The sequence below is a fragment of the Mastigoproctus giganteus genome, chromosome 10 (genome assembly GCF_048544385.1).
Source record: "Mastigoproctus giganteus isolate SK-2022 chromosome 10, ASM4854438v1, whole genome shotgun sequence".
Classification (NCBI taxonomy): Eukaryota; Metazoa; Arthropoda; class Arachnida; order Uropygi; family Thelyphonidae; genus Mastigoproctus; species Mastigoproctus giganteus.
This window is the reverse complement of record NC_143584.1, coordinates 75,323,080-75,336,733: the sequence shown is the minus strand read 5'-3', so window position 1 is coordinate 75,336,733 and position 13,654 is coordinate 75,323,080. Positions and strand designations below refer to the sequence as shown.

General features: G+C 34.7%; 1 protein-coding gene across 2 annotated transcripts in view; it reads right to left on the bottom strand.

The window, feature by feature from the left end:
* Window positions 1-3,135: 3,135 nt before the first annotated feature.
* LOC150079091 (peptide deformylase, mitochondrial-like) overlaps window positions 3,136-13,654 on the bottom strand; it is a 35,128-nt gene continuing 24,609 nt past the window's right edge. For both annotated transcript variants that reach the window (XM_090382680.1, XM_090382679.1), the window contains exon 5: window positions 3,136-3,593. In XM_090382680.1, the coding sequence (XP_090238806.1) occupies window positions 3,406-3,593 (188 nt within the window). In that variant the 3' untranslated portion in view covers window positions 3,136-3,405. The remainder of the gene's footprint in view (window positions 3,594-13,654) is intronic.

Sequence of the window (13,654 nt, the reverse complement as noted above, 5' to 3'; positions counted from 1 at the left end):
CAGTACTCGACTATCTCTGGTTCTGTTGGGAACAATTGTTAATTTGGCCAGTGAGTAGTAGATATTGGGAAAAGCTTTTTACTAATAGACTTTCAGAAAACTGTTTAGTTAACTGGCAATTGCATATGCAATGGTGGATTTAGTTCAAATTACTGACACTCAAAATACCAAATGGGTCAAAAGGCAGACATTCAAAATACCAACATTTTAACTCATTCAATGTTTTGGTTGTTGCCATTATGACCTTTGACAGTGTGTGACTGGCACTGTGATACAAATAAAGCAGTTAATTCCAAAATACACAATTTATTACAAACCTGTCTACAAAATCAGGGGTGGATTGGGCCACCAGGATACTGGAATATTTCCTGGTCCTCCTCCCTCTCCAACATCCTTGGACAAGACCTATTGAATATATACTTGCACAAATTTCAAACTTATTATGTTATTCTTAAATTTATTAAAAATGCTTGTAAAAAAGATATAAACTTATTACAGTTCTTATTTTGGGGATTTTTGCTGCATATGGCTATTTTCATCACAAGTTGGTTCACACAGTTCACACATAGCGTATCATGTGTTCACAAACTGATCTGCATGTTTTGGATAAAAATCTAAAGTAGCTGTATTAACTTATAAATCTATAAAGAAATTAAAAAGATAGATAAGCAACTTTCAATGACACAATTCTTTACACCAATTTCTACCCTCACTGCATTTACCTCCTCTGCTTTTCCATATAAAAAATCCATCACCTCTCAGGGTGTCAAACCTTGTGTATGATATCTTTTGGATTACTGGTAGAGTTAAACACTTAAAAAGTGTGATCAAAAAGTTTGGGGATTGAACTAATATTTGGGAAATGATAAAGCATGCTGGCTTATCAAGATGGATCTCTTTGACACTTTTTGCATCAATTTCAGTGCCTTTAAAACTTCTGGAAGCATTCCTGATAGGCTTTTTTTTTTTTCCTGTATAGCATTGTAAAAACTTCCTCAGCACTGCAAATCTGTAACCTTTCAAGGGAGCTTTAAGCTGGGGTAGGGAGGATCACAGGAAACTAAAGCCAGTGAATAGGGCAGTGGGGGCCAAATGGATTTCCTCACAAAAAAATTCTTCAATGGGAAGCACTAGGTGTGGGAGCACTGCCATGATGTAAGTGCCAATTCCCCAAAGCTCACTTTTGGGCTTTGGATCTTGTGCCAAGTCCTAGGTGACTTGCCATAAGAGAAGTTATATGTCACTTGGAAATATTTTCATTAGCATGAAATTTTTGTTAAAACAGTATTTGTTGTAACAAGATTTTACTATATATCATGAAAATTTAGAAAAAGTAAAATATTTATTATTTTTCAGTCTGTTTTTTCTGTCTCAAGGAAAACTGCTTCTTCTGTAACACATTATATCAACAACTGACAATGTGCAGTTTCAGTATCCTGTGTAAAAGGAACATATTTGAAAGAAGGCTGAATCCTTATACCAGTAGTTTTCAACTGGGGTGCTGCAACGACATTCTAGGGGTGCCACGTAACTTGGGTTTAAGTTACTTAAACTTATTATTATTTTTTAAAATTTAATATTTATTTCATTATAAAAAGGTGTACGGTATCTTTTTAATTTTGTGGTAATCTATAATTGTTTACTTAGTACCTCTATATAAAGAAGAAAATTATTTTATATTAATTTCTAACTTTTTAAGCCATTATTTAAATATACATATATATAATTTGTATTATGAATTGTAATTTTGTTTATAGTTATATTATTGTAATAACTGTGATATAAAATTTTTTTTACTATTAGACGTGGTGATGTTAGTATACAGAGAGAGAGAGAGAGAATCGAACCTAACAAGCAGAAAATTGAGTAGGGGTGCCGCAAAATAAATTACTTAGGGTGCCGTTATTAAAAAAAAAAGGTCGAAAACCACTGCCTTATACATATGTTTCTTATGCTTGTTGTAATGGGGTGTATTAATGTGCCTTAAGTCATTGTTGCTTGTGGCCAGGGTCACTTTAGACATGTAACTCTGTTTAGCATTATCATTCAGGCAATGATAGCATTATTTAATGCACTCACTGGATAATGGTAGGTATGAAACTCCACTATATTCGATTTTATCTGACAATGACAAGGTGTCAGCTGTTTTTACTTTTTTACAACTTATTAATTTATATATATCTGGAAATAAATTAGGCTATAGTTTTTTTTTTACCTATTTTTACTTAATTTCAGTATTGTTGGCTGGTTACATTTACATATAGTGATATTTCACGTGTTTCGGAAACTGGTGCTTATCTTGGGGGGGGGGGGAAAGCTGCTAAATTTTCCTTTAATTTGAATTCTTTTCTAAATTATTTAATAATGTTTCTTCTATGGTACTCTATTCTTAATTTTGCATCATAACAGAAACAGATGTTAAATTCTTTGCTCTACTGGTTTGCCACACTACTGGTATGCATTCATTTCTTTTTATTGAAACAATATTACAGTTAAATACATGCAAAATGTTGTGGTTTTTGCATATTTGCTGCCACTGATGTCTGCTCTATTATCCTTATTTTTATTTTCATTTAATTTTGCTCTTATTTCTGTGGTCTAAATTTTTGATTCATTTGGATTTAATTAGAATTTTATATATATATATATATATATATATATATATATATATAGGCCAACCAGGCAACTGCCTACATATTGCTTTCCAGTTTGTTAGCAGCATTATATAGAAAGAATAGTATTTTCCCCCATATGCAGTTGTACAAAAATTGGAAAGATGAAATATTCATCTGGTATACTAACTGAAATGCTATTTATGCTAACTTAACTAAACAATTATAAAGGCAGTAGGTTGATTCAAATAGAATAGTATCACATTATTTTATTAGAAGTATGAACCACAGCATACAACTAATGTTTTAAACATTATATAAAATAATTTCTTCTATAAACTTGACATTGTAACAATGATGTAAGACACATTAATGCATCTCGTTTATAAGTATGCCATACATTTTGTTATTAATATGCCATTATAAAAAAAGGGGGAGGGGGATATCCGTCCAGAAATTCATTTAATTCTGGAGGTGTACAGTGCCTGAATCATTTGCATCTATTTATAAATATAAAAATACAACTGATATTAAATGTGAGTTGTTTTTCATAAATGGGGGAAAATTGAAATGCTTCAGAGTAACTCTCATTTGTTAAAATAACCCAATCACGTACTTGGTATATGAAGCATAGATGTGAACAGATTCTTTAAAATATATACACAGAACATCTAATTTTAAGCACTTCACATTTCATCTTGCATGCTTATTCTAATGCATTTTTAGGTAATGCTTCATCTGAGTAGGAAGCACAAACACGTTTTGTCTTCATATGCTTAAGTTTCATAGAGAATCACCTTTTTCTGAACCAAGGAAATAATTTTTTCATGTTATCTTCTTGCCATAACTCAAAATGAAATGTTTCAGCATCCATTATATCAGTGTACATTCTGCCATCCAGGTGGTCCATTTCATGCTGAATTATTCGTGCCGGCCAGCCTTTAACCTGCCACGTCACTATTTCTCCTTTCTCATTGAAAGCTGAAAATAAAAAATTGATTTAATGAAATGTAGTTAAATGCAGCAAATTTTCAAACATAACATATGGGTAAAATTTTATAGCAGAAAGTATTTAAAGAGCATTGGATAAAAAAAAAAGGGGGGTTTTGTCAGTGATATACAATTTCTAGTAAAAATAAGGAGGTAATTATACCATAGTATAAGACAATGGTTAAGGCCACGTATTGAGTACTGTGTACAGGATCTGAAAGCATATTTTTAGGAAGGATACGGATGTGCTGGAATAGGTGCAAGGAAGAGCAACAGGATTAGTCAGGGGCACAAGAGATACTCTTACCAATAATCCTTGATGGTATTATTGGTAAGAGTATCTCTTGAGCTACTCTTACCAATAATAACAGAGCTATGATGCCCAAACAGAGCTATGATGCCCAATACGTTTTACACTGTGTTTCAATATTTGTAAAAGAATAAGAGAAAATTTACCTAAATATGATACGTAGAACACTTGAGGTAAATTTCTCTTATTCTTCTACAAATATTGAAATACAACATAGAACGTATTGAGCATCATAGTTCTGTTTTATACTATCAAATTCATAAGTGTTCTACGTATCATATTGAGGTTTCTCTTATTCTTCTACAAACACTTCAGTTCTATAAATTTCAGCATCTGGAAACTTAGACACCAGTAAGGAGATCTGAAGTGTTTAAGGCTTTAAATGGATTGAGTGAACTAAATATTGATGGCATCCTTACTTTCTCTTCGATTGACACACAATTTAAATTTAAACTGAAAAAGGATGGTTACAACTAATGTGCAAAAATTTGATTTCAGGCAGAGAGTAACTGATTGTTGAAACAAACTTCCATCTGGTGTTGTAGAAGTCAGTAGTTTGAATAAATTTAAGGTTTAGACAAATTATTAGAGGGGATGGACAGATGATGCAGGGTAGCTTTTTTGGTTGAAGTTGTGTAAGCTTGCTCCCTTGCATTATTTGCCACTATTATACTAAGTGTGTGTGTGTGGGGGCCAGTCTTAATGTTACGTGGATTGAAATATGCAAAATAAATAACACCTTTGGGAGGTTGGGGGGGGGAAAGATCATTTCAAGTATCTTTCAAATGTGTCCAATTATGTATGAACTGTCTTGAAATCTTCCAGTAGTTGCTAAAATTTCTTATCTGTATTTTCTAGTAATAGGAGACAATTCATAAATAGACAGCAGTACAACAAAAATAACTTATAATATTGGAGTTGGAGGAAACTGCACCTGTTAGCCTCAATTGTCTGATTCTGGCTGACAAAAAGCTGAAATTCTCTGGATGTTAGATCTAAAGTTGGTAAAATTTAATCAAATGATACATAAATATGAGGGGCATTTGAAAAGGTCATGGCCCAAGTATGAAGGGTTTATTTGAGGAGTCTGGTAACAAGTTACTCTCCCAAGTATCCCCTTTGGAGTTGATACACTTTTGCCATCAATGCTGGAATTCACTAATGGAAAAAGAAAGTTTTGGCCTTTTCTGGCTGCAAAGAAAGTTTTTTTTTTTTTTTTTCTCCTCTTTTGAGCACCCAGAAATGCATCCACTGCAGCAATGACATCACTGCAGATGAGAAAATGGATGCCAGCCAGGTATTTTTTCATAAGAAATAGGTGAAAGTTTGATGGATATGAAGGATGGTCCAAGATTACAAAGCTGTACTCGTGCAATGCCGCCATGGCAATGACAGACTTGTAAGCAGACATGCTGTCCTGATGGAAAAAGACTCCTTTGAGTTTGCATGCAAACACCTCATGAGGTTTGCATAATATGCCCATGTGACTGTCTTGCCTTTTTGAAGGTAATCCACTATCAACACTCATTCAGCATCCCAAAAAAAAAAAAAAAAAAAAAAGCCAATACATCACCTCACCAGCAGAAGGAATCAAATTGGTTTTCTTTGGAAGGGCAGAAGAAGAGCTGTATTTCCACCTTATGGAAACACGTCTCTTCTCCTTTGTCTCTAGCTGAAAGTGATGGACCCATGTCTCATCCATGGTCACAAATCTTGCAAAGAAATTTTCTGGATCTGTTATTGTTATTTGGTTTTAGGAGCATTAGCAACAATAGTTTTAGGAGCATTAGCAACTAAGGCCATATTGCTCCGGGGATATGTGGTGGTCATTCCGTGACCTTTCCGCATCCTCCGTATTTGGTGGTCACGGGCTCGAACCCCTGTCTAATCAAGAAGCGTGTGCTACGCACTGCTACTCCTGGCTACGGAGGCCCTTCTGGATCTGTTTTAAAAGAATTCAAATGTTCCTTGGATGACTTCTATGCATTTTTGATCTCTGCAACAACTTTGGAACTCATCATGCTGTGATACCTTTTTTCATAGCGAGAACCTCTGTTATTATGTGGTACATACATTCAAATGAATGTACAAGGCTTCTGGCAGTGTACCAAACTGTCACTTGTTGATCATGCACACTGTCAACTATTGGAGCAATAGACGTTGCAGGCCTTCCACAGTGTGGGCCATCTTCCACGTGTTCTCCCTCTTGTTTAAATTTGAATCTCACTTTTTAACTATCGAATAGGAAGGGGGCATCCTCCTCAGTGTTGTAACCATATCCTCATGAATTGCCTTTGCCATTAGTCCCTTTTTTCTAAAAGATTGGCTTGCACCTATTAGATTCGGTTGTCTGATTTGGGCTTACAAAAGCCAAAATATCTATAGCTTTCTGATCTAGAAGTGGATGATATTAAATCAAGTGCTACATAAATAGATGCAGGGATTATTACTGCATCAAAAAAAGTAAAAATGAATTTTTTTTTTTTCATGTTTTCTTTTTTATGATTTTTTTTTTAAATTTTTATTAGATTTTTGATAATTTCACTAACTTTGGAATATTTAATATGTACAAATTGTTCATTTTTACAAAAATTTAAAATTTCACAAACTCTCTCCACACAGAGGCAGCTGCCAACAAACTCACTCTTCGGAGTTCATGTGTGTCCAGGAACTCATGTAAAGGATTAAAGATTTTTCTGTAATAGCTGTTGCCTAACAGAATGGAAATAGGCTCAATCCCATATAAGTCCAGCCTCACATGGCCATTCTATTCTAACATGAGAAGGACTGGACCCGGACTTCTCGACCATTCTATACTGTGTATCCTTCAAGTTCTTCTCTTTAGTTTGTACCTTTAGTGTAATTCTCAGGTAAGTCTAATACTGTGTTGGGCCACCATTCACACAGATAACCGGCACTATTCACCTAGGCATTGACTCCACTAGAAGTATGAAGCCATGCCCTGCAAAGCTTTCCACAGTATCGGAATAAACGATGGTTGCAGGTCCATACATCTCACTTCCCATTCCAAAACATCCCATAGGTGTTCAATTGGATTGAGGTCATATGAATTTGGAAACCAATCAAGATGGGTAATATCTTCACTGTGTTCCTCAAACCACTTATGCATACTGCAGGCCCAATGATACAGCATATTATCGTCTTGGAAAATCCTGTTTCTGTCCAGGAAAAAATGCAACACGACAGGGTGCACATTGTTTCCTAAGAGGTGCTTGCAGACCTTACCAGTGAAACATTGGTCCATACACAAGAGGGGTCCTAGTTCTTGCCAGCAAAATGTGCCACACATTAAGCAACCACCGCCACTTGTCTGGATAGTGGGCAACATCCATAATGGATCCATGGACCTCATGCTGCTTGCACCATACACAAAGGTGTATGGTGCAAACAGCACATCTATCAGTGTTTTGCACCATGTATTTGGACTCATTTGCCTCATTTCCAGTCCTCCAGTGTGCAACTAGCATATTATTGATACCACAGCATTTGCCGTCGATGATGAGAGAGAGAGGGAGAGAGAGAGAGAGAGAGAGAGAGAGAGAGAGAGAGAGAGAGAGAGACTCTTGGGTTTTCTGAGTGTGTGCTGTGTCATTTGGGATATTGTTCCTGCATTCTCCATATTGCATTACAATGTTAACTGTTGCAGTGATCTGCCCTTATAATGCACTGCACCCTTCACTTAACATGAACATCCACCTTGCATAATAATTTACAGTTTTGTCAATGAGAGGTGGTTTGACATTTTCAACACCACTCTTCATACACCTTAACCACAGTGGGCTTGTGAGTAACTGACAAGACATGCTGTTTCCAATATAGAAGCACCCAACGCATGAGCTTCCACAGTCATGCCCTTCTTAAACTCTACGATATCTTTACTATATCCCATCACTGCTGCTTTATCACTGTGGCTTGCATGACCAGATGAAAATTATCACTGCTCTAGCATAGAAAGCTGTTCAGTTTTTTATATTGTGAGCTATGTGGCATAGTCCATTATGGATGGTGAGATCATAATTCAGTGATCACTAAATTATGTATATTGGGCCTCTAAGGTTGCTCAGTGTTACAGGAAGCTTTTAAAGGGAAGTGGAGCTTGCATAATAAATATATTCCACAATGTTTTGCTCTTCTTGAAATTTGTTGACTTAGTACAGGGATGCAAGTTACTGTTAGAATTCTATTGCTGGATTGTGCTAGTTCATTTCTTCTTCAGCAGGGATCCTTCTTCTGGTACGGTTTTTATTATGTTGTCTGGGTTTTGGCTATATCTGATATAAGAGTTCATCCTCTAAAACAGTGGTTCTCAAAGTGGGTGCCACTTACTCTTTATAGGGGTGCCGCGACGTCAATTTTAGCATCGGCTTACATTGTGGCCGTCGCTACAAAAGGTAGTTGAATTTCATGCAACTGTGTAAATTAGAAGTCGTCATGAAATAATTGCTGACCGCATCGCAGTGTTTATGTACATACACCTACATATACGGAACAGCAGAGCTGAGCCATCCATCACGTACACTGTATTTCAAACAGCATCACCTTACAATACATTCTGCCAGCACCCATTGCACCCAGTGCTGGGGGTGCCGGGCATTTTTCATAATGGATTTAGGGTACCTTCACATTAAAAAGTTTGAGAACCACTGCTCTAAAGCTTGGCTTTGGAAGTAATAGAATCTAACATCCTTGGTATACCTTTGGACTTCTTTTTATGCTCTTAATCACTCCCATATTTGAGTTTAGATATGATGACTATGAAGAATGGTTTTCATATCCATCTGTTTTCTGCATACATTGGTGTGCATGTTGGAATTGAACCTGACTTGGTAAGTAAAGGATCTAAAAGGGAGTCTTAGCTCTTCTCTATTTTTATTTTGAATTTTACATGGTGGTGATTGATGCTGTAGAAGAAACTTAAGTTGTTTTTCAAGATTCTAGATTAAGATATCATCCACATATCTGCGCTATACTTTAGGAAGCATGCTTTTTTTTCTTCTTTTTTGTTTAAATCTCAGATTATAGTTTGTACATAAACATTTCAGTTAAGAATGGAGACCAAGGGTTTCCCATACTGAAACCCAAATTTTGGACGAAATATGAATCTTGAAAAGTGAAAGAGGCCTTCCCTATGGAAAGAGATGTGAGGTCTAATACATCATTAATTGAAAGGGGTCTTGGAGTATCCTAAGTGAAGATCTTTATCTAACATTTCCTTGATGTGAGATTTAATTTTTGGGAGTGGGATTGAAGTAAACAGATTTATCATTAAAAGTGATAAACCTGTCTTCTGGTTGAATATGTATTACATTTTTCTCTTTCGTAAAAGAGCATCTGTATTCTTGATGACTCTTGGGTTTTTTTTTCAGCGCTCTTTTTGTAAGAAACAAAAAGAGCGCTGGAAAAAACTCAAGAGTTTGCCAGGCTTGCCAGTTGGCTATTTTTCTTTCTGGATGAAGTTTGCCACTGATGATTGGTCTAGCTCGATTTATGTATTTTAATATTTAGAGGTAGGTAGAACTACCAAGTTACCAGGGTTCAACAATTTGTAAAGATCATCTATTTTCTTCTTGACTACTAACTGTTTCAACTTTGGCTTACCTTTTTATTCTATCTTGTTCTCTTATTTTTAAATACCTATTATTGTCTTCTAGAAGGCAATGATTTTCTTCTCATAATTCATTAAGTATCCACTCCTTAAAATCATTTTAAGCAATAAATCTGTAAATTTGAATTCCTATTCCTAAGTGTCTTTTATATAACATTTTAAAATAATAAAAGTTAATTTACTAATATTTTTAAAATTCTGATTTGAATTCACATAATATTAAGTAATTAAATCAAAGTAAGAACAAATTAATTTTGTTCATAAATGCTTTTAAATGTTTTAATTTTTACAAACTTTCAAAATTCCCCAAAGAATCTCTTCCGAGCCAGCTCCCTAGTGGAAAACTGATTCCTGTAAATCCACATGTTCCATAAATTCCCTTGTGAAACATGTCCCTGCATGGCCTTGACTGGCTGAGAGCTGTTTCTAATGTAGGAAGAGTACCCCTAATCATCATCTTACATATTTTCACAGACATAGAGCAGAAATAGCCAGCCAAAGAAGGAGCCGCTACTCTACAAGCTTGTCCCAGCTAGCATAACTAGCATAAAGACTACCTATCATGATCTCTCTCTCCTCCACAAGACCATCTATGTTATTTTCATATGCTTAGGAGTAGAGTTCTGCCATTTTGCTTGTTGGCCACACTCCAGACAAAATGTAAGTAATTATTTGCATTAATTATATTATTTATTTGTTTGTTTCAAGAGAAACTGAATGGCACTTCTAAATGTTTGGCCTTGTAAATATCAGTTAGTTTATAATAACAATAAAAAGATGAGAAACCTAAAATACTAGAACTTATCTCCTGTCTGCTTATGTGTTAATGGATGAGATTAATTAAAAAGTATAGATATTAAAAACTAGTTAAAATTAAATTGCATAGAGGAAAGGGCACCTTTCTCAATGCTCGTTACATGGGTTTCACTATATAAAATCTTTTTTGTCATTTCAACAATGGAACTAAAGGTTATCTATAACATCGATATAGTCCAATTAGTTTATATTAAATTCAAAACTACATTTTAATGTGCAGTATAAAATAAAATCAATATGCTCTCAATGGATGGAGCTCTTTTAGAGCTGTTCTTCATTAATAAAATATAAACAAGTAAAAATACTGATGATAGTTGTGTAACTATATTAAGTAAAAGAACATGATATTGGGAAATAACTGTTTAGATTGGATTGCTCCATAATACTACAGACTAAGAACTGATGCATATTCAACATGAGCATTTATTAGTACTGACCTGAAATCACTAATGAAATTATTAAAAAAAAAAAAAAAGAAAAAAAGAAACATGCACTAAAATTTGAGAAATGTTTTCACCTTATATACAAATTTTAACTTTCAACAACCACACCCAATGACATATAAATGAAAATTTGTTTTTCACACTATGAAGTTTGTAACATAATTTTGAAACAATATTTGTGGAGGGGGGGCACGCATTTCATGAGATAATCTTAGCTGAGACTGTCTTGTTTCTGCTGCTAGCACGTACATTTGAATAGTGCAAAACTTTGTAAAATAAAATGAAAAAATCACTAAAATAAGGTCAATAATAACTAAAATAAGATCAACCAACTTGCTATTGGCCCACCTTTGTCAGAAGCCACAAGTCTTCGGTCAATGAAAGAAGCAAAGGACACAATATTTCAATAACTCCTATAACTCTACAGTAAGAGTGGATTTGAGCGACTGTGGATGTATTCTAAGGTAGCAGTTCCAAAACTAGAGTACACAGACCACTGGGGGTCTGTATTTTGCAGACTCCCTGGAACTGGTCAAATTATTCGTTCTCTGTATAGCAAATTAATGATAAATAAAGTTATTATTATTATTTATGTAAAAATAAGAATAAAGTTGAGTTTTTTTAAACATAAAACTTTGAATTTTCTATTCAGAAAACCCAGTGCGCGCGCGCACACACACACACACAGAGAGAGAGAGAGATGGTGTGCAAACCTTTTTTTCATTTGTGAATCCGTTGATCTCAATAGTTTGGGAACCACTGTTCTAAGGCAGCATCAACTGCCAAAGATATCCACAGAGTTGGGACCTGAAGGAAAGGTTTGAAATAACCACCACATACCACTTACGGAAAGACAAATCAGAAATGTTGGAGTGATCATGCTAGAAAGAAGGTGGTGTTATTTGGTTTTTAGGAGTATTAGCAACTAAGGCCATATTGCTTCGGGGATGTGCGGTGGTCATTCCCTAACCTTTCCACATCCTCCGTATTTGGTGGTCACGGACTCGAACCCCGGTCTAATCAAGAAGTATGTGCTATGCACGCACTGCTGCTCCTGCCCACATAGGCACCAAGAAGGTGTTGTGTGTGAGAGAGAGATAGAGATAAACAAAATACTGCAGAACCTGGATATTACCACTGAACTTGAAAACCATTCTTAAATTGGTAGAGGGGAATGAAGACACAAATCTGTGCCAACAGCTGAACCAAGAACAGCATAGGTCTCAAAAGCCATTCAACATGATGCTGAATAAACCTCTAAATGCATTCTCTACAAGTGTTAATTGCTGCAATGATTTTGGAAAGTATATGCCAAAGTATCATAAATGTCAGCAAAACATTCTTGTCTTTACAGCAGCTCCCAGCCCTTATAGTTCATGGATTACTGAAATGCTATGTCCTGTTTCTTTCATTCACAAAAGCCTAGAAACCTCATGATCCCTCATGAGACAAAATCCTGGTGGATAAAACTTTGATTTTTGCAATTCTTTGAAAATTTGTTTAGCTCACATTTAGTTTTCTTATTTTTTTTACTGGGCTTGTTGTTTACACTAATCAATGTTTCAAAAGTAATTGACAAGGGAAATATGTGGCTCATAAAGTTGGTTGAATCGTTTGTTATCCTATTTCACATTCTTTGAGCATGCTAGCCAGCAACTTTCTTTTCAGTGACAATTTTTAAAACAGTCTTTTAAAATGTAATGCAGAGCAGAAAATGTACATTAGTATTTCTGCATTTATCATCCTTTACTTTTTACTTACAATAAAAAACAACATAACAGAAGTATATCTAATCTGTCTGTTACTTGTAACTGAAATGGTAATGTGTTTGGTTGTTTTTAAATATTTTAAATGTATCAAAATAATCCCTTTCAGAGTCTTTCCTCAGTGTACAATTGATTAAAAGAAGCTATTTACAATGGAAATGGCTTATTTCTCTTATTATCCTCTTCTAAAATTGACAAATGATAATGAAGCCACTAAATAACCTTAGGTTAAGCACTGTGTGACCCTGAGGGATGAGTTTTTACAAATTTTCAAAATCAAACTTAAATTCATAAAATTAAAACTTTGTACATAAATGTTGATTTGTTAATATTGTGGCTCAGTTGTTCAATATTATAATGAAATTATTTCAAAAAGCAAGTCAGAATTTTGTAAAAGATCACAAATTTGAGAGGAAAAAAAAACACACAAAATGTTTCTTGTTACTTCTTTTTTGATGTAATACTATCTTCTACAAAAAAAGTATGCATCATTTGATTCAGTTTCATCAACTTCTGGATCTGAATTCAGAGAATTTAATTTTGTAAGTCAAAATTGGACAATAGTGGCTGATAGACACAATCTCCTCCTATAATTTTAAAATATATTTTCATTCTTCTGCCCATTGTATACACTGTCTACAATAACTTAGAAACACAGATAGCAGCTACTTACTGGAAGGTTTTTTTTTTTTTTTTTTTTTTTGGTAGTTGTTGGCGCATAGGCTTCTGTGGCCATAATGCACCTCCCAAGGTTTTTGCAGTACTTTGATCCAAGCCCGAGGCGGGAATCGAACCCGCGACCTTTGGATTGCCAGGCAGGCACTTTACCCACCCAGCTGGAAGATTTGTAATGTATTTTAAAAGTTTATATAAACAAACTTGAAAAACATTAAGGCTTGGCATATAATAAATAGTCTTGGTAATCATGGTTTCGGAGTAATAGGAAAAGATAAAAACGGAAAGTAAATAAACAGGTAACATAACCAAAGTAATGATAATCTCCTTTTTTTAAATGGCTATCTTAAAAATGAAAAGTATTAGAATCCACAGTATTCTAGTACTGTATATGAGGTGAATGTCAAGAAGACAAA